The sequence below is a fragment of the Hyperoodon ampullatus genome, assembly GCF_949752795.1.
Source record: "Hyperoodon ampullatus genome assembly, chromosome: 12".
NCBI classification, from domain to species: Eukaryota; Metazoa; Chordata; class Mammalia; order Artiodactyla; family Ziphiidae; genus Hyperoodon; species Hyperoodon ampullatus.
Genome location: NC_136925.1, coordinates 54,967,242 through 54,988,358, shown reverse-complemented (window position 1 = coordinate 54,988,358; position 21,117 = coordinate 54,967,242). Strand labels below are relative to the sequence as shown.

The 21,117-nt window shown below is 40.0% G+C and overlaps 1 protein-coding gene across 1 annotated transcript in view; it reads left to right on the top strand.

Annotated features, from left to right (window-relative positions):
- MTCL3 (MTCL family member 3) overlaps window positions 1-12,125 on the top strand; it is a gene marked incomplete at both ends in the record, with an annotated part of 39,067 nt that extends 26,942 nt beyond the window's left edge. The window contains 3 exons of the mRNA XM_079716789.1: window positions 5,755-5,826; window positions 9,406-10,581; window positions 12,015-12,125. Of these exons, the coding sequence (XP_079572915.1) occupies window positions 5,755-5,826; window positions 9,406-10,581; window positions 12,015-12,125 (1,359 nt within the window). The remainder of the gene's footprint in view (window positions 1-5,754; window positions 5,827-9,405; window positions 10,582-12,014) is intronic.
- Between the last annotated feature and the right edge of the window lie 8,992 nt (window positions 12,126-21,117).

The following is a 21,117-nucleotide window of genomic DNA, read 5'->3' as shown; positions in this document are numbered from 1 at the left end:
AATGAGACAGACATGAAACAGATACACACGTCAGAGGGTGAGAGGAGGTCTGGAGAAAAATAAAGCGGGGTTAGGAAGACAAGGAATGTGTGGAGAAGAGAGAAGAGGAGGTATTTTATAGGGGCTTCCCTGTTTTTTTATACCAAGTGGTCTGGGAAGGCCCCTCTTAGGGACCCTGAATGAGCTATGGGAGTGGGTGGTGAGAGTGTATGAAGGAAGAGTGTTGCAGGCAGAGGAAAGGCCCAATCTGGAGCATGCTTGGCATGTTTGAGGAACCACAAGGATGTTGGTGACACTGGAGCCGGGAAAGCAGAGGAGGAGTGAGGTGGGGATGAGGTTGGAGAGCTTGTTTGGGGTGGGGGGCATGGCTGACCACATAGAGCAGGGTTGTGGTTCAGAGCCAGCTGTACATTTTACCCACTGTGGGAGCTTGGAAAAAATTCCTGAGCCCAACCCCAGAATCTATTGAAATTTGTCTGGGTTGAAGCCTGGTCATGTCTTTTTTAAATGTTACCAGGACAAATCCAGTGTGTAGTCAGGGTCTCCTGTGCCTTAGTAAAGCATGGCTCTGACTGAGCAAGCTGGAAAACCACTGGAAGATTTGCCAGAGAAGAGTAACAAGACCTGATCACCCTAGCATGCCTCCTTCACCCACATTCCCTTTGCTTCTCAAGATCATGTCTTGTATAAAGCTTGGGACCCTGCCTCATACGTTGAGGGGAGAGAGTGGAGAATGTGGTCGTGGGCAAGATCTCTGGGTGCTCTTACCTGCCCCCTCCTCTGCCAGGTGTCAAGGATGTAACACAAGGCAAGGAGGAGGACTTCTAGGGACAAGAGCCTCTCCTGTTCCCTTTCAAAATGGGTTGCTATAACAAAATCTCACTGACTGGTTGGCTTATAAACGATAGAAATTTATTTCTCACAGTTTGGGAAGTCCCAGCTCAGCATGCCAGCATGGCCAAGGGAGAGCCCTCTTCCAGGTCACAAACTTGTATACTCATATGGAAGAAGAGGCTCGAGAGCTCCGTGGGGTCTCTTTTAAAAGGGCACTAATCCCATTCTTGAGGGCTCCACTCTCATGATCTAAGCACCTCCCAAAGGTCCTACCTCCTGTTACCACCATCTTAGGCATTAGGATTTTAACATATGAATTTTGAGGAGACACAAACATTCAGATGGTAGCAGAGCCAGAGTTCCTGGCTCTTTCAGTTTTTCTCCAGCCTTCAGTCAGAAATCCCCATGCCTCACTTCCAATGTCACCCTGAAGTCACAAGCATTCACAGGATGGCTGTGAGAACCAGTGAGTGTATATGTCACTTCTGCTGACTTCTGTGTTGACAATAGAAAAATACATTGCTCATGTGTAATGTATGTAAACTAGTGCCTCAAACCCATGCAGCTATGATGTAATAGCATACAGAAGGATATGCCCAGAAGTAATATAACCCTCTACTTCTTTTGGAGTAGCAGTGGGATGTAATTGTTCAGAGCAAAAGCTGTGAAGCTGGATAACTTACATCCTGGCTCTAACATTTGCTAGCTAAGTGGTTTATCCTTTGTGTGCTTTGGATAATGGTAGCAAACTCCTAAGACTGGTAAGATTAAATGAATGGATACATATTAAGTACTTAGGGAAGTACATGGCACACATTTAGTGCTCCATAAATCCTATATTAATACAGTTATAGTTTCCTTCTTGATTTAATCACTGTACAAGTGGATCCCTCTTTAATTTTATTAAAAACATAGGAGATTTTTGTACAAATAATATGTATAAAAATAACATTTTAGACAGGTTCTTCTCTGTTGTTTAATTGCTAAAAACACAAAGAGATGACGTATTAAGAAATGTACCAAATTTTAATCAAGGAAGAAAGTCAGTCTCAAAACATTTTAGAACACAAATCCAATTTATATAATTGCTGTGCAAACAATTTTTGGTAAAACTCTAATTCCTGGCCTTCACGTGGATAAAAAGAACAGCAGTCTCTTTTGGATAGCTGAGGATGGGAATGCAAAGGATTAAGATGTGGACAAGACATGTTTTCAACATATTTATCTAGAGAGCCACCTGACGTGCCTACTCTGAGAACAAAGATGAAAATGTGAGATGTAGTTCTAGCCTCCTAAACTGGTCCCCTTATAGAGGTCCCTAGATTTAGTGCATGAACGTGGGATGGGGTGATTGGGGCGGGTGACAAAATTTTATCCTCATGGGAAAGAGACTGTTTAGACTTACCTTATTTCCCCAACTTTCTCTTCCCAAATGAATCTCTCATCTTTGTTTCATTGGGGTCAGAAAGTTAATAAAAACTTACAGGAATACGAAACGATGATTAAATATTTATTGAAAATTTAAATGTGATACGTAAAGGTACAGGTAGTCTTGGGGGTTCCTTAAAGGCAATATATTTTTATTTAGGGGGAAACCTTCTCTCAGAGCTTTGAGTTTGACCCACCACTTGAGTGATGTTTAAATAAAAGTAAAATAGAAAATGCCTCTTAAGAAAGGATGGCCTAGTTTCAGCATTTCTCCTGTATTAATTTAGAGGGCTAATTTTAACATTGCCCATAGGATAAAATCTAAATTTCTCATCTCCAGAAGCTGACCTCAGTCCCTGAAGCGTCTTCTTCTGCCTCGTCTCTATAGTGTCTCTGTCACCATTCATCTGTAAGGCATGCTTATTCCTCCACACCTTTGCCCTTGCTGTTTACTTGGTTTTATTTCTGTTGAAATGTTGCACATCCTTCAAAGGTCAGTGCTCTTGGATGATTTTCTCTGATTTCCCCACATCTGGAATCATAGCTGTTTCTTTGCTCTCTCAATCGTTTGTTTGTTCTTTATTCATAAATGCAGTTAATTCTGTCTACTGTTTTAACTAATTATCTGCATTCTTTTTACCATCATAAACAGTTAGCTCTTTGGGAGGAGAGTAAAATATTTCTCATATTTGCATAACCATACTGTACCGTATATATGCCAGAACTCAACAGATATATATGGAATGAATGAAAAACAACCCCCCCCCCCAAAGTTCTCAGAACCAGAGCACACTTTCCCTTATTTCACTTGCATGTCATCCCTTTACCTCATGGTCATTTGGACTGCCACCTTTGTGTCTTTGTATTTCTTCTATGACAATCTGATTATGGATACTCCTTTAATAATAACTTAATGTAATAATTAAATTTAACTAATCTAATACTGCAATTTAATCATTATGATTTAATTAATTATTCTAATTAATTGGATAATTAAATTTAGTAAATTAATAATTTAGTCATTTAAACCTCTTAATACTTCTAATTGACCTTAGGACAATAATTTGACTTGACGAGGTAAAATCCAAACTTTATTCAATGTCCTTCAAGATCTGATAGTAAATCCCATGTCACCCTCTCCTCACACTTTGTTACAGCCATCCCAAATTTCTTTGTGTTCCAGAAATGGTCTTTCTACATGGAATGCTTTGTTCTTCCCTTCGCCCTCCTCTCCATCTTTAGCTGTGTTAGTCCTCATCTACCAGATTCAAGATAAGCTGTTACTTCTTTCTGGAAATGATCTCTAGTTCCCCATACCATCTCCAGCCCTAGACTGATTAAGCCTTTCTTCTTCGTGATCTAGTAAATAATAAAGGTCAGAAAGACTTGGGTCAAAATCTGATTTTGCTTCTTACCAAGCGGTGACTTTAGACCAGTGCTTCTCACAGTTTATCATGCATCAGAATCACCTGGAGAGGTTAAACTGTGGCTCACTAGGTCCCATCTCCAGAGTTTCTGATTCAGTAGTTCTGGGATGGGTCCCGAGAATCTGCATTTATCACAAGTTACCAAGTGACACTGATGATGTTGTTCTGGGGATCGTACTTTGAGAACCACTGCTTTAAATAATCTAGTTAACCTCTCTAAGCTTTAGTGTTACCATCTGCAAAAGGAGACTAAAGGGGTGTTTTAAGAATTAGTTGGGGTAATGTATATAAAGTGTTTGACGTGAATTAGTCCTCAATCAATGCCAGTTAATGTTGCTTCTGCATTATCATCGCTTACATTGCACTGTATTAAATTGTAGACTGAACTGGCCATTTGCCAAGTAAATCAGGAACCTCATAATGAGCAGAGACTGTGCTGTTTTTATTATGGTACCTTATGAAGTACATTAGTAAGTGCTAAATAAACATATAATGGAGTAAATTCAAAGTAAGAGCATTCCATAAATATTTAACAAAATAAACTTAGGTGGTTCTTTGTAGGTAGCCCCTATACAGAATGTTCCAGGATTCCCTAGTTCAGCTCACTATATTCTTGGTTTTCTTGAGACTGTTTTTGCTGCTTGGTTCCTAAATCACTTTTGGTTATGGTGAATCAGTCCCCACAGCTTCTGTTTCTAAGAAAATTATACAAGCAACATGGAGAATGTCTGTGAACTAGAAATAAATAACCACGTAGACTATTCATTTGGCTCTGTAGTTTCCTTTTTATACTGAATGAAAGCAGTTGCAGCATGAACGTATGCCAGCATTTAACACTGGAACTGGGTTAGAAATTAACATGTGAAGAATTTAATTTGCAGTTCTTGGCAAATTCATGAAGCCTGCTATTTAGAGAAACCGTGCCTCCTTTTACTGTCAGCCTGTACCGCCATCCTCCTGTTTGACCTCAGAATCTCATATTTCATATTCACTCATTAGTTCAGCAAATATTTTTTTCAACATCTGCTGTGTGACAACTATTATTCTCATGGTGGTGACGCCACACTAGGACAAAGTCCCTTCTTTACAGAACCTAAAGCATCTCATTTGCCAACTTGTACTTTGTTTGCATCCCTGTCTCCCACGTTAAATTGTGAGCTTACTAATGGTAGGTACATTATTTAATTGTGTATCCAGCTCAGTATTTGGTACATGGTAGATATTCATACATACAGTTACTATTCATACAGAGGAACTTTATTTTAATGGTGGTGAGAAATGGAACTGAGCACCAGAGATCAAGACTGCTGGTCCATGAAAGGATTTGACACTAGATGTGTATTTTTTGACCTACAAAGTGTTATTTGTTTGAATTTCAATTAGAGCCAGCCAATAAAATGGGGGAGATTTTACATAAAAATCCAGATCTCCAGCTTCTTCTGAAAAAGTCTACATTCCTAATTCCCTCTCAGCCGGCTCCTTTAGATGGAGCATGCCATCTCCATTTTACTATAACGCCTACTATTCCCTACTGTATTACATGTGTGTGGAAGAGTGTATATGAACATGTGTATCATGTTTGTCTACATGCATGTGTGGTGAGGAAAGAATGAAATTCTTCAAATTCTACATAAATCCACTGAAAGTTTGTCTTTATAAGCTTATAACAACCTAAGTCCAACTGCAAATAATACCGTATTCCTTTTTTTTCTTTAATGATGTAGAATGCTAACAAGTATTTCTTTCATTTGAATAATATAATATATTGAATTATCAATCTAAATTTTCTCCAAATTGCTTTTCTGCATTTTTATAGTAGGTTTCCTGTATTTCTCAAATCAACTTGATAATTGCCAGCTACTCTTCTATTGTGATATATATCCCCATCCAAAGTAAAATGTATCTAAATCTATCTGGTTTGGGGTTTTTTCCCTCCCTTATGGCTATTAAACTAGCACTTTTCATTTGGCTTGGTTTTATCATAGGAAATTAGGATACTTAAAAATATAAAATTGAATTAAAATTGTAGTTTACCAAACTAAAATCTATTTATGCTTTATTTCAGCTATCTTTAAAGAGAAGAGGAAGCAAAGATTTGCCAAAATCTGAAAAGAAGGCTCAACAGACTCCCACAGAGGTATGTGGAAATAAAATTTCAGCTAGTACATCAAACATCTCTAAATGTATATAATAATAAGCTACATCTATAAGTAGACATAGTAACCAGATACACTCGTGTAAAACAGAGTTAAATTATGCATATCAATTATGTAGCTGTAGATGCAGGAGACAATATAAAGCATTCAGTATCTTTTCTTTAAAAGCTAGCACTAACATCCCTGTTATTATTGCTTTTGCATTGTAAGCACACAGCAGAATGTCATTAGTACTTTATGTGTTGCTACATTTAAGAACTGTACCCATGGTGCTGATCTTGTTCACTCATAATTAATAAGGACAATAGAATAGCTATTCCTATAGTATCAGGAGATCGTAAAGAAAGGAATGTTGTAGGAAGGGTGGCAGAGGGGAGAGAGAGACTCCTGATGGCTTTGGAGAGTCCTAGAATGAAGTAGTTCTCTCTACCAATGACTGGGGAAGCAAAAGAAAGGAAATTAAGGAATAAAAATAAAACTTAAAACATGTCTTCAACATGGGCTTGTTAAGAGACTTAGAAACACAGCCACAGTAAAGACTAGGTCTACATTTAGGGTGAGCAGAGGTGCTGGTGGCTGTAATAAAGGAGATTTTAAAACAGAAGAGGAAATATTTAGGGACAGCTATGATATTATGGCTCGTTAAAAATACTTGGCTAGATATTGATTTTTAAATGTGTAATTTGGGATCTATAGGACTGTAGCATATGTACTTTTTTTTTATTCTTACAAGGGGTTTTCTCATTAGATAATTTTAACTAAAGCAATACTTAAATATTCAAAAGTTGAAAAAGTTTATCTCACTCATTTTTTAAAAAGCATAACATATTAACTGTTAATTTTCCTCTTCCTCGCTCTCCCTGCGCCGTCCTTGGTTAATTTTTCCCCTGGTGCTGCACATGAACATTTATAGGCCTCGGCAGTTCTAGAATCCCAGAGTCTTCTACCAAAATCATCTCCTTTTTGCACCTTTCTCATCATCCCCTTAATAAGTTCATATATGCTCTGTCACCACAACTCTCCCACTGTGTCTTTGCCATAATTTTATGCATCAGTTCTCTTCCCCACCTCACTGAGGGAGAGGTGCTATATGCTCCCCGTTCTAAAAATCTTAAGTCAGCTTTAATTGACAGTTTATTTTTTTTTAACTCATGTTTGTCCTATTCTTATACTTCCCATGGTAAAGCTTATTTATTTTTTTCAACAACATTCTCTAATCCAGGAATTCTTAACTGTTTGTTCCTGGCTCTGTGGACCCCCACTCCATGTGCACAGGGGCACTTTTCTGCAAAAGACATATGCATCTTTCATCAACTTCTCAGTGGGACCTGGGGCCTTACAACAGTCAAGACATGTTGCAATCCACCAGTTTTTATTTCATGCACATAAATGTCCTGGGAAATTTACAAGGATGCTATTATGGCCTTTGAAGTCCCTGCTATCATTTCCAATTCATTTATTTTCAGAGGTTATTACCTGTCTTTTTTCAAAAACCCACCCCAGAAGATTGATTGGACTGTCTCAGATGGGAGATCTCAATTATAAAATAGTCCATAGATGATTCTATTGCTCAGTCAAGGTTGAGGACCATTGAGTCACATACTTACGTTAGGGCAAGCATCCCATATTGTTGTAATTCATATTTACATATTCATCTCCCGTACTTAGCCAGGGCATATTGTAGGCAGGGGCCATCTTACTCAGCTTGCACTCATCAGTGTCTAGTGTCTGGCACTCTGCAGCGGGATCAATATGCACTTTTGAATACTCCCATGTCCCCCTTTTCTAGATGAGCCATATGAAATTGCCAACATGCTGTTGGTTCTGACCTACACAAATGGCAATTTCATATGGTTCGACCTGCTATTATTTATATAGCTTTTTATTTCATTTTGTTCAATTTCTTCTATGTATGCCTCACATGTTCCTCCAGCAGCACAGTGACTTTATATACTGAGAAGTGGTATTGCTTAGCAGTTAAAAACAGTAACTTTAGGATCAGGTTGCCTACATGGAAATCTCTGCCACGTACCAGCTGCATGGCCTTAGACAAGTTGTTTCCTCATCCTTAAAATGGGGTCATAATAGAGAGTTGTACAGATTAAATGAGTTAATATATATAATTTATCAGAGTGCAACTTAGCTTCCAGTAGTGGCTAGGTTAAAGCCAAGCTCAGTTCACTTCTTTGGGCCCTCATCGTCTTTATGTTCCCCTTCCTCTTATGTCATCTGTATCTTCTTAAGACTGAGTCTTTTTTTTGTGTGTGTGTGGCATGCGGGCCTCTCATTGTCGTGGCCTCTCCCGTTGCGGAGCACAGGCTCCGGACGCGCAGGCCCAGCGGCCATGGCTCACGGGCCCAGCCGCTCCACGGCATGTGGGATCCTCCCGGACCAGGGCACGAACCCGTGTCCCCTGCATCGGCAGGTGGACTCTCAACCACTGCGCCACCAGGGAAGCCCTATTCCTTCCCATTTTTTAAAATGAGGAAACCAAAGTCCACAGAAGTTACACGGTATGCCCCAAGTGCATACTTAAAAGAGAGTTTGGGGAAATTGTCCTTGGGAAATATGTCCTTGGACATAATAATGTGTTTTTATATTAGCTCTCTGAGAAAGAGTTGATTTCCATTTTTCTGTTTGTAGTTTTCCATTTAGTTAATGATTAGGGTTTGAAGGTTGTCCTGAGAATGTGTGAGAAGAACTTCTACAGGGTCTACCCCATCATCCTTTTACCAGGCAGAACTAGTTCTATCCATTTCAGACTGATGGAAATAAATCCAATTTTAAGAGTGATCTAGATGGAACACTTACCAATTTCTTCTTGGATGGACCATTCCAGTGTTAAACTTTCCCGACTTTTAAGCCCTTTAAAAACAATTCTTCCTTGAATAAAGATGGAGGACAGATTACTTGCTGTATGGCCGAGTGATCATGTGCCAAACTAAGCTTTAGTGTCAGAACCGAATTCCAATTTCATCTTTGTCCTTTGCCACTTATGAGCTATGTAATCTTGAACAAGCTATTGAACATCTTTAAACCAGGAATTTTAATACCTACTCATAAGCTTACTCTGCACGTTAAATTAGGTCATACATGTGAACAACTTTACAGTATCTGGCTGAGAGTCAGAACTCAGTAAATGGCAGTGAGTACATATTAAGCACATGCTCCTTCCAGGGAAGAGGTTTCATATTTACTACAGTCAGGGGAACTCAAACCATGAGAAAAACGGAACAAACAAAATGAACATTGATGAAAATGACAGCCAAACAGTTGTATGCAGTGAGAACGTATAATTCTCTGAATAGTGATGACCACAGTTTTTCTCTTTTTATATTCCCTTCTCTTTTGGTTTCCAGGATGTAATATTGTCCTAATCTTTTCTCTGCCAAAGAATTTAAATGATTTGGAAAAAATGTACAGCATCTACTTCTCTGGCTCTCTGTCTCATTAAGTCTTATTTACAAGAAAAAGGAGTTATTTTTGCAGGTGTCCCTTTTTGGTTGTTTTATTTACATAAAATGATCCCCTGTCCGCTTCCCTTTTTTTTCCCAAATGAGGAGGACAATGAAGATCTGAAATGCCAGCTGCAGTTCGTGAAGGAAGAAGCTGCTTTGATGAGAAAGAAAATGGCCAAGATTGATAAAGAAAAGGACAGATTCGAACACGAGCTCCAGAAGTACAGATCCTTTTATGGGGATCTGGACAGTCCTTTGCCTAAAGGAGAAGCCGGGGGGCCTCCCAGCACCAGAGAGGCTGAGCTCAAGCTGCGGCTGAGGCTGGTGGAGGAAGAAGCCAACATCCTGGGCAGAAAAATCGTCGAACTAGAGGTGGAGAACAGAGGCCTGAAGGCGGAACTGGATGACCTGAAGGGCGACGACTTTAACGGCTCGGCCAACCCCCTCCTGCGGGAGCAGAGCGAATCCCTGTCGGAGCTGCGGCAGCACCTGCAGCTGGTGGAAGACGAGACGGAGCTGCTGCGAAGGAACGTGGCCGACCTGGAGGAGCAAAACAAGCGCATCACGGCGGAGCTCAACAAGTACAAGTACAAGTCGGGCGGCCACGAGAGCGCGCGGCACCACGACAGCGCCAAGACCGAGGCCCTGCAGGAGGAGCTGAAGGCGGCTCGCCTGCAGATCAACGAGCTCAGCGGCAAGGTCATGCAGCTGCAGTACGAGAACCGCGTGCTTATGTCCAACATGCAGCGCTACGACCTGGCCTCGCACCTGGGCATCCGCGGCAGCCCTCGCGACAGCGACGCCGAGAGCGATGCGGGCAAGAAGGAGAGCGACGACGACTCGCGGCCGCCGCACCGCAAGCGCGAAGGGCCCATCGGCGGCGAGAGCGACTCGGAGGAGGTGCGCAACATCCGCTGCCTCACGCCCACCCGCTCCTTCTACCCCGCGCCTGGGCCCTGGCCCAAGAGCTTCTCCGACCGACAGCAGATGAAGGACATCCGCTCGGAGGCCGAGCGCCTGGGCAAGACCATCGACCGGCTCATTGCTGACACCAGCACCATCATCACCGAGGCGCGCATCTACGTGGCCAACGGGGACCTGTTCGGACTGATGGACGAGGAGGACGATGGCAGCCGCATCCGCGAGCACGAGCTGCTCTACCGCATCAACGCGCAGATGAAGGCCTTCCGCAAGGAGCTGCAGACCTTTATCGACCGCCTCGAGGTGCCCAAGTCCGCGGACGACGCCGGCGCCGAGGAGCCCATATCCGTGAGTCAGGTACAGTTCTGCCTATTGCGAGCCACGGCGATGGCGAGGCTGGTCCGCGGAGCCGCGGTCCCTGGAGGGGCGACTCCGCGCACCGACCTCCAAGCCCCGCTTTAGGGAAGTCCCAGCTCAGAGCCTCTCTGGGCTTGGAAGCCCCATGGCGCACTTGTTCTTTCACACTGTCCTTCTTCAGGCCTGAGGTTTTCGTAATCCAATCACTTAGTAACTATTCTCCCTCTGTTTTGCTTAAAAGGGAAGTTTACCCGCCTCCCCCTCTCTCCACCCCCCCACCCCCAGTTTTTGTGTAAAGATGAAAGGATTTCTAAAATATATGATTATTGAAGGTCGACATTTTCAATATTACTCTACTGATTCTAATAGATTGAGCTGCAAGAAGATTCCGAATAGAAATCTTCCATTGCTGATCTGTGGTTTTCGAGCCGAGATTAAAATTAAGCTGAAATATTTTCAAATCACTAAATGATCAGGATTGATGCATAACTCCTGGAAAGAATGTAGAAACCAGAGGTAAAGAGAGATGATATTGTGTCTGGATCCCTACCAAGAGGAGCAAATAGGAGCCACTGATGTACCCACCACACGTCGAAGTAACATGATCTTTATTTCTAGAGAAAATCACTGTCGGCTCTATAACGGAGAATCTCAGGACTGGGGAAGGAGTGTTATACCTTAGCTTTAAGGCAACACTAATTCAGAGAAATAGTAATAACTATTCCCGAACAGGGAAAACCAGCATTTTTCCTTCATCCTAATTGTAGAGGCACACCCGATGAGTTGGACTGATCTGCTCTAGCCAGGTATGGTGGCCAAAGACTGATGCATTTTGTCAGGGTTAAGCACGGAAGAGAGTTTATAAAACAAACAGGCAGTGCTACTCCTCTAGCAAGGCTGGTATCTTGTATCCATTGGAGAACCCACGGAAGAACAACAGCATGCATGGCTTTTAAGACACGCAAGAGGGTTAAACTTAAAAATCAGTTTATACACAGAAGCATGATATTAGATTAACTGCCTGTTAGTCACAACTAGAAAAATTGCAACCCTATCGCTTATTTATCTTGCATGCTGCTTTGCTTTGCTATTTAAAAAAAAATTTTTATAATAAAACTTGTTGAATTTCTAAATGTTAAAGATTTTTTTCCTCTATGTATTATATCACATAGTTGGTTTTTAATTTCCTAGTTTCAAATTTTTGAATACTTTGAGCATGTGGTTTTTCAGTTATATTCTCAGGGTGAAGAGATAGAAATCAGAGTGAGAGAAAGTACTGTACATAATAGTAGGTTTTCAGACTTTATAAATATATATAAGGGAGGGTTCTCTATTGTAAGTTGAATGAATGCTTAGATTAGTTGATATAAACTTAAGTTTTAAAAATTATTATTAACGAATTCTTCTTTTTGTCTTTGCATTTACCTTCCCAGATGTTCCAGCCTATCATTTTACTTATTCTCATTCTTGTATTATTTTCATCACTTTCTTACACAACAATATTTAAACTTGTCTTCCTTTTTACACTGTTTTTTGTACTGTAAATCTTTCATCATTTACCATTCATTGTAGTATTTTCAGTTTGTTTGTTTTGTTCACCCTTCAAGACAAGAAGTAAAAGAAGTATAATTTCTGTAGTAACCAATGCTATAAAAACACTGAAGACTGCTTATTTCTTTAAAAAGACACATCTTACCACTACTAAATTCAATAAGAAGCCTGAGCATTAAATGTTTCAGGTAAGGGAGTAAGTATGCCTTCTCTTTTTATAAATCATTTTAATTTTTACTTCTTTCTTTTACATCTTGATTTGCACTCTTCTTAAATCACTGTAAGAATGACTGTAAAAATTGCCTAGGTCTCTCAATTATTTCTCAGTATTTGACTATTATGATAATTCAAAAGCTGGACATTCACAAGTTGGTCACATCTTAGAAAATATATAGATTTATAAAGTACTTTTGCTAGGTTGCAACAGACTAACAACATAATTTTGATAACCAATAAATATCAATGAAAATTATGGTGAACAAATGAAATGTGACCATCATGGGAACTAAACTATTTATTGTGATACTAATGGTGTTCTGTCTAAAAAGATGTGTTTGGAAGCATGAGAGTGGATTAGGCCTTAGTTCGTTGAGAAAGTAATTATCTTCATCCTACTACACTTGGCCAGCTTCAGCCATTCCAACCAAACCAACCATTTCTGCATTTACCTGTTATACTTGGAGCCATATATTGCTAATCAAGTTTTTGCCTGGAGTCCTGTCCTCTATAATAGGTTACCACACAGAACTGCTTCTGGAGCAGGAAATATGCTAGAAATACAATATATTAAATATTTTGAGTAGGGAAAAGAATAGTCATTCTGTAGAATTTCATTAAATCACAGTCCAAAGCCAGTAGCATAGTTCCAGTGGGAGTTGCTCTCTAGACAAACTTACTTTGGTGAACCTCAACATTACCCTTTCTCCTCCTACCTAAAGTGGCCTGGATAGGTTCCCTGTACCCAAAAGGTCCTACTCTGTCAACCTCATTGGCAATTTACAGAGTGGAAAGCTAGACTGCCCTACTGTCACCAAGATTCAGAAATACTAGCACTCGTTGACGTCACAGACATAGAGATACTTGCATGTTGGTTGGTGGATATGAAAATCTGTAGTAAAGTGAAGTGTCTTGCCCTCAACATAAAAAATAATATATGGAAAATCTTTGCTCTAATACAAAATTTGGTACTGGCAACAGTCTTTTGAATCCTCATCACCCAGCATGTCAGTTTCCCTTTGAGTGTTAATTTAATAAAAAGAAAAACTACATAATAGTTTAAAATTTAGTTTATAATACCTGCTCTTAATCTCCATGGTTTTCAATTTATTTTGGTTTTCATTTTGTTTTGTGGGGAGGAGAGACCGGGAGTGAGGAGTGGTTGACCAACAGTTCGAATCTGTCACTACATACTTGTGGCTTTTTGTCTTAGAGATTCAAATGGCTAGATAGAACGTCATGACAAGAACAAATGAAATAACATAAATGCTATACTTAATTATTCAAGTGTTACTTTTTAAAAATTTTCATCTCAGGAAAAGCAACCACTTTAAAAATCAAAGTTTGTCTGTTAGATCCTTGGTCAACCCCTAGACCACCATCTCAGAGGAACCATGTTGGCAATGGAAGTGGAACTGAAGGTAAATGTTTGAGGCTGAAATTTATCTGAAATATTTATTGCCTTGGGAGCCAGATACAGCCAGCTGAACAATGACTCCCAGCTACCTATGGAGCATTTGGTAGCTTATGGAGGTGTCGCCGGTTCCAGTCACAATGACTGGAAGCTCATTGGCATTTAGAGGAAAGGGGTCAGAATTTCAAATAATTGTCCTGCCCAGATTCCTAACATTATCCCTGTGGGGAAGCATGGCATGCGGTGCGCTTGTTCACTTCAGAAGGATTGTGGATATTCAGTACCCTGTGTGGCTTTAAGAAACTGGCTTTAGAATTGAAACTTTCTTTACCACAAGGAGAATCAAGAGCTAAATATCTAGATCAGTGGTTTTCAACCTTAGCCATGCATCAGAATTCCTGGCATGCTTTTAGAATTGAGACCCTACTTCACACTAATTGAAACTGAATGTATGAGCCCAAGCATTTATATATATATATATATTTTTTAACTCCCAAGAACCAATTCTTTAGATGTTTGAATTATCAAAAATATGTAGATACAGCTTATACCAAGGTTATAGTAAACCATGTGATAATAGCCGTATAGAATCATCAGTTGTCTAGGTTTTAGTAGACCTTAAAGTCCCAGGCATTCAGTGGATATCCGTATCCTCTCTAGGGCATTTCCACCTTTGTCATATGGCCTTTGCCACAAGTCCTCTAATGACAAAGCAGTTCTCTTGCCACACTGGTGATAGTGTTAGAAAACTCCCCTTTCATTCATACAGGTGTTTAAAGCAAACAATATCAGAGAAGACAAATAGGAATAATACATGACAGAAAGGAGAACCGAGGTGAATATTGTGTATGCAGGCTCACACACACACTTGGAGATACAGACACATGTGAATGCTGAATTAAAGCCTCAAGATGATCTCACACACACCCTAACAAACAACCACTTTGTCATTATACAGTCATCTCTGCTACAAAGTTTCCCCATGTGATCCACAGAGAGGATATGGTGTCCCAGCAATAATGATGGATGCCAGCTGATTCTACCCTCCAAACCCAGACAAGAAAGCATACACAAAGAGATGTGAGAATGGAACAAGAAGATAGAGCATGGATCCTTTGTCTACTTAACAAACATTTTGAAGTGTCCCTATGTTAGGTATAGAGGAAATTGAGGTTCAGTTTCTACTTCACAGCTTTCAATTGATTGATTGACCAGAACAGACATGTAAACAGCTAACTTTGACATGTACTATTATTGAAGTGCACAAAAAGTTTTGTGGTTGCAATTTATTGTTCATTGCATACCTGAGAGCATGTTAGATTTCCCTAAGAGAACACAATAAAATCCCTAGGCATTCTTGGATGGAATAATACCATAAAGCAATGCAGGGCTGGTACATATACCTCAACAATATCTTGTGACCTGAACAAGAAAGGAGATGCTAACCAAGGGATGGCTGGGCTAACCAAAACACCAGCCTTGCCCTCAGATCTCTTGTGAGGAATTAAAGTCATCCTGGCAACAAGGGTATTAATCTTACCTATGGCTTCCTAAGGCATTGACTTTATAGAAGAATTTTATGACAATTTTGAACTCCATCCAGGCTCTTCATATATGCAACCCCAGTAAGATAATGATGAGGGGAAACAGGACAGACTTGGAGGCTCTTCCCAACTGTGCTCTACCCACTGCATAGCCGACTTCTCAGTTTATGCCTGTGTGTACGCACACACCTCTACACACTGTGGTGTACAATAGGAAATGCACCTAGTGTCAGAGAATTCAGACCTGCATCTATCTTAGGGGACTGCTGGGGGCCGGTAGTTGGAAGGTGGTCTCAGCAAACTGCCAGCAGGCACAAGGTGACCTTGTCCCTTCTCCCTGAAACTTCAGGCTGTTCTATGAGCACCAAGGATCTAGGGTGCATCTCTCCCTTACACCACAGGGCATAGTCATGGGAAGAAAAGTTAACAAAGATGGCACCCCAAGACCTCAGAAAGAGAGCCCCCAATATCTCCTTCCCCTCTCCTTTGATCCTGTTCCTTGCATTATCTTTGTTGTATAAAGCTAGCTCTAAAAGAGGAACACCCAGGCTTCTTTGTTCATGAAGAAAACAAAATCCTCCAATTATTGAGACAAGGAATCTTCTCATATTTGCACCTTTGAATCTGTGCTATTTAAACATCACACTGAAAATAAGTTCAAACAAACAAAAAATTCCTTTGTGTGCACATTCTTGTGTGTAGGAAGGAGTGTCTTTGGTAATTTGGCCTAGATTTAAGGAAAAAAAGAATTCAATTGGCTACTTTTAAGCAGAACAGGCTCAAACTCATAAAACAAGGGAAAATTCAGTGCTCAGCCTGGAATGCGTATTGGCTTGCGTTCTCCAGCCTTCATTTCAATCTGTGTGGTAGAGTGGGATATGGTTATTTCATCAGCTGCCAATGAAGTTTGGAATGTCAATTTGGTAGCTAAGCCTTAACTCTAAATATTCATGCAGTGTTGGTAGCTATATTCTTATAGAACCACAGCCCACTTTCCTCTGGTAGAGTCATGCTTTGGGTGAGATGCTCTAACTGAATATAAGGATTGAAGAGAAAGTGGTAGAGGATAATATCAGAAAGTGGGAAAAGTTGACAGCATTTTTAGAAACCACTTTCAAGTAGAGTGCTGTTATAATCTCGCTTGATCAGAGAACAGGAGCAGCAAAGACAACACTTGCCTGTTAAAAATAAGGAAAAATCTCCACCTTTCACTTCCCACTGTCAAACCAGGCTGTGATGTCTCAAAGAACCTCATCTTATCTTATGACTCAGATGTTTATGTTTACTAGGCTTAAATGTATTGACATTTCTTGATTATTCAATTTCATTGTTACAATTATAAAAGGTTTTTTTAGTTCATAGTTATCTGAGTTTTCCTATAGCTAAATCAAATACCATGAAAATCCAACATCTGAAAATAAAATTGTAAGATTTTATAAATTCATAAAATTTACTATAAGAGTATATAATCAGTGGTGTTTAGCAGTTTTTCAGCCTTTCAAAAAATATTCATGTAACTGTTTTGACTTGTGGATGAGAATGTTTCTTTGAATGTTGTCTAAACCAAAATTTCTGTTTAGGGTATTTCAAGTTCAGTTCATAATATTTTGCTTTTGTTTTGATTCTTTTTCTTTTAAATTACCAGAACATTTTTAGGCATATTAGGTAAATAATTTAAAAGTTTTATCTTGTACCAAGATAGATATTAAATAAACAGTATGTTGGAGGATTGCACTAATTGAAAAACTAGAGCCTTTCAGAAACGTTTAGAAGAGTTACTCATTTCACAAAATGGGAAGGGACCCTGAAGTATTCAGGAATGATACAACTATTTCAGTAGCTTTGTTATACTGCCAACTCCAAAGATGGAACTCTGGAAATCATTGATTCTGAAAAAGTGTGCTTTACATGTTTTTTTTCAGTAGTCTCTTCTGAGTGTTTTGAGTTGAGCTGCTTATAAAATCTGTGTTAACAAGCAAGAGGCATAAGTGATCATCGAAGGCTGACAAACATTTGTTCCTTTCTGAGATACTTCAACATAATGTACCTGTGAAGTCAGCAAGTCAGCTCTTTGAGTTCATGTTGAAAGTTCCTGCCTTAACCTACGTGTTTGAAAATTTAAAGAGTCTGAGGGGCAGAGAGAAGCTCATCAGTTTGTCCACTTACCTCAAATGGCTTAGTAAGGAAAGAGAATTTAAGAGCTTTTTTAAAAAAATACCATATAGTGTCTTTTATTTGTTAATGTCAGAACTCAGTTTAGCATCTAGTTTGTAATTCCCTTTCTTTTTCATGAACATGTGCAATTTTTGTACAATCCATTCCGTTTGTCATTCCCTCTGTATTATTAACTCCTGGACAGATAAAACAGACTTAGACTATTTAAATAGACATCCTATGTGTCAGCCTAGATCAGTCGTTTAGAACTTCGATGGGGGGAGGGGATGGTGGTTAACATAATGAGTCAGCAAAATTAATGTATTCTGGATTTTGGAATCTGAGCTCCTTTACCTGAAAGGAAATGTGTATCTGCAGAAGCACCAGAACCACTGTATGGAAGGTCTTGGCATTATTCTACCTGCTTAGACTCCATGTAGTGGAAAAAGCCCCAGGAAAGCAGCCAGAGGAGGTAGCTGAAGGAAAATGAGGATCCCCCAGCAATGGACCTTCAAATCTTAGAGTGAGAAAGCTCTCCAGGAAGAGAAACTCATGCCTCTGGTCACACTTGTCACTTTCGAGGGAATGTAATTTATTCCCAAGTAGCTATTTGTTTGAAGTACTCATATTTGTGGAAAGTAGATGGATTAAAAACAGTAGGGTAAATGCAAAATAATTGGAAAAGAAAGAATGAAGGAATCTTACTGTGCAAAATATTTCAGTGGCAACGACAACAAAAGAATATAGTGTAAGGGCCAAGCATAGGCGTCAAGGCATTGCTAGAGTCTCTGTGGACTTAACTAAGAGATCTTGGTGTAGAGAGTGGGTCCAGCTGTCTCTGCAGAAGTCTCTGATTGGAGTGGGCCCAAGGCTACACTGAAGTGTGACTGTGGGCCTCCCTTCCTGGACCCTCATCTCCAGATCCTTTACCGTAGCCTTCTCACATCATGATGCCATATTTCTTTGCACCTGGGCACCAAGACCTCTCACATTAGCCCCTCAAAATCTAGCACCACTCATACAGTTCCTCTTTTTGATCTTCCGTCTCTCTCCCTGCTCCATGGCCCACGAATGAAAAAGACTACTTTCCCCGGGCTCCGATCAAAGCTTACCTATATTGATTGTTCCTTCCAGCCCTTTCGTGTGTTAGCTGTTTCTTTTTTTCTTTTAGATAGGTTTGTAATCACAGCAATTGAGTTATCTAAACTGCAATTGGTTCCTCTTTAGAGTTTCCAGTTCCTTGTTACAGTGCTCTGAACTTCTATCAATCATCTTTCTTACTCCTTTAGCATTTTTATTACCTCCTTTTTGAACTAGGGGTCTAGTAGTCTGGAGAGATCTGTTTCACTGTTTGTTCTTTCAGGGGATTTCTCGTTCTTTTAATTGGGAGTAGCAACTCTCCTTTTCTGAGCAAAGTTGTGACTAGCCAGTAATCGCTTCCTTTGTCAATGGCATTTGATTAGACAATTACTAAAAATATAATGCTGTCTCCTATTTCTGGTAGAAGATATAGGTGGGGTAGCAACACTCTGGGATGGGGCAGGACTGGGAGAATACAGATCAGTTCCTTTGTCCTTCAAATTATACTCCCTAAATGGCCTCTCTTAGACCTGCTTTCCTGCTAGAACTTCCTAACAGAAGTGACTCAGGGTGGCCCTCTTGTGGTGGAAAGGCATTCCCAAGGCCCTTTTCTGGAATGAAATGAGAGGTAGCCCTAGAACAGTTCCTGTATTACTTAGCTTTTGTTGTCATCATTATCAACATCTCCCAAGTAAAGAATCTGAAAATAATATAGTGAGATGCTAAAAACAAATTTGAAAACCGTAAGGAAGATCTGTCTCTAGTCTTAAATAGCTCACATTTTTAAAATGTTTTATTGTTTTGTTTCCTCAAAATATAGACCAGTACTTTAAAAAATAAAATAAAACAGATAGTTTGAAACTATTTCTTTTGAATATTTCTGTCATCTGGAAATGCCTGTACATAAGCCCCATGACAGATTTGCTTGGCTAAAAAATCTGTTGACATGTCACCATCCCTCAGAATAGAAGAGACAGCCAGCATCCCGTGATTCTAGGGAAAAAACATCCAGCACTGGGAAAATAGCACGTTAGCTGAAACACAACAACCTAAGCATGTAACTTCCATGGATAATAAATACTTTGTGTGTGACTCTCATTATTGTATAATCTAAAACAGATTCTAATAAGTGTCAACCTATTTCTTTTGCTAACACAGAGTCCGAACTCTGTCATTCTAGGACTCAAATAACACAGGACCAAATTTCACAGACTCAGCTGTAGAACTTTATAAAAATTAAGAAAACTGGGCCTCACCACTGGATGGTCTAGTTCAGAAAGTGGAGGAAATTTCCAGCTTTAGGAACTTTTAAATAATTCTTTGAGCAATTGCAGTGTGCAGCAAGGCCTGAGAGTAACACAACACGGGACTGTGGTCCCCTTGGTGGAACGCTATGGAGATTACCAGGAGAAGCACCCCACATTTGCTTATAAATTTGTTTCAAGGAATACTCAGGAAGTGGACAGTCATGCTGCAGGTCACATTTCAGGGATCTTCAGAGTTGATGGAGCTTGTTGAGGACAAAGAGTTGTCTTATTCTTCTTCCAGTCCTCAGGATCTAACACTACAGCTGGCCGAGAGCTGGTGCTCACAAATACTTTTTAAGTGGAATGTTAATTGGAATGCCCAAGACCTCTCCCTAAGAATGGAAGATCGTTTAATGTTCAAGAGAGTTCTGCTAAACAACTGAGACGTATCATAAAGCGCTTTGAAAATTGTAAAGGGCAGACATTATTCTAGAAGGAAGGATTATTTAAAATGCCACATGTAATAGCTTCTTTTTTTTGGCTGTGTTGGGTCTTCGTTGCTGCACGGCCTTTCTCTAGTTGCAGCGAGCAGGGGCTACTCTTTGCTGCGGTGCGCGGGCTTCTCTGCAGTGGCTTCTCTTTGCGGAGCACGGACCCTAGAACGCGCAGGCGCAGTAGTTGTGGCACACGGGCTTAGCTGCTCCGCGGCATGTGGGATCTACCCGGGCCAGGGATCAAACCCGTGTCCCCTGCAGTGGCAGGCGATTCTTAACCACTGCGCCACCAGCGAAGTCCCCTAGTTCCTAAATTATAATATGCTATAAGAATGAGTTCAGTTTTTCAAAGTCATCTCTTTTCCAATTTTTTCTATATCGTTTACAATGAAAATAGAAATACAATACCCCTTTAACTGGTAAATATGTTTAAAGAGTAAAAGAAAAAGGGGCTGAAAAACTATACAAGCAAAAATCAGAAGCCACCCAGTATAAAGAGATTAAATAAATAACTGCTTCTTGGTGCTTCAAGATCATCCTTCAGACAGAAAACTGTAAAGTAATTGTGCAGTGGTATACTAAAGGCAAGTTGGTGCATTTATCCCTAGATTTTCTTCCATCACTAAGTTAAAGTTCTTTTGTCTTCGTATTCTGACCGAGGATTTACATTATTGAAGGATACAAACCTCTTTAAATAAATAGCCATGAAGATAAATACTCTGTTATATGACTCCTGTGTTATACTTGGAAGATGAAGTATTAGCTCCCTCATTTGGGACTTAGAAGAGAACTGGATTTAAGATTTAATGAAGCCAGAAATAAATGTCTCACACCCC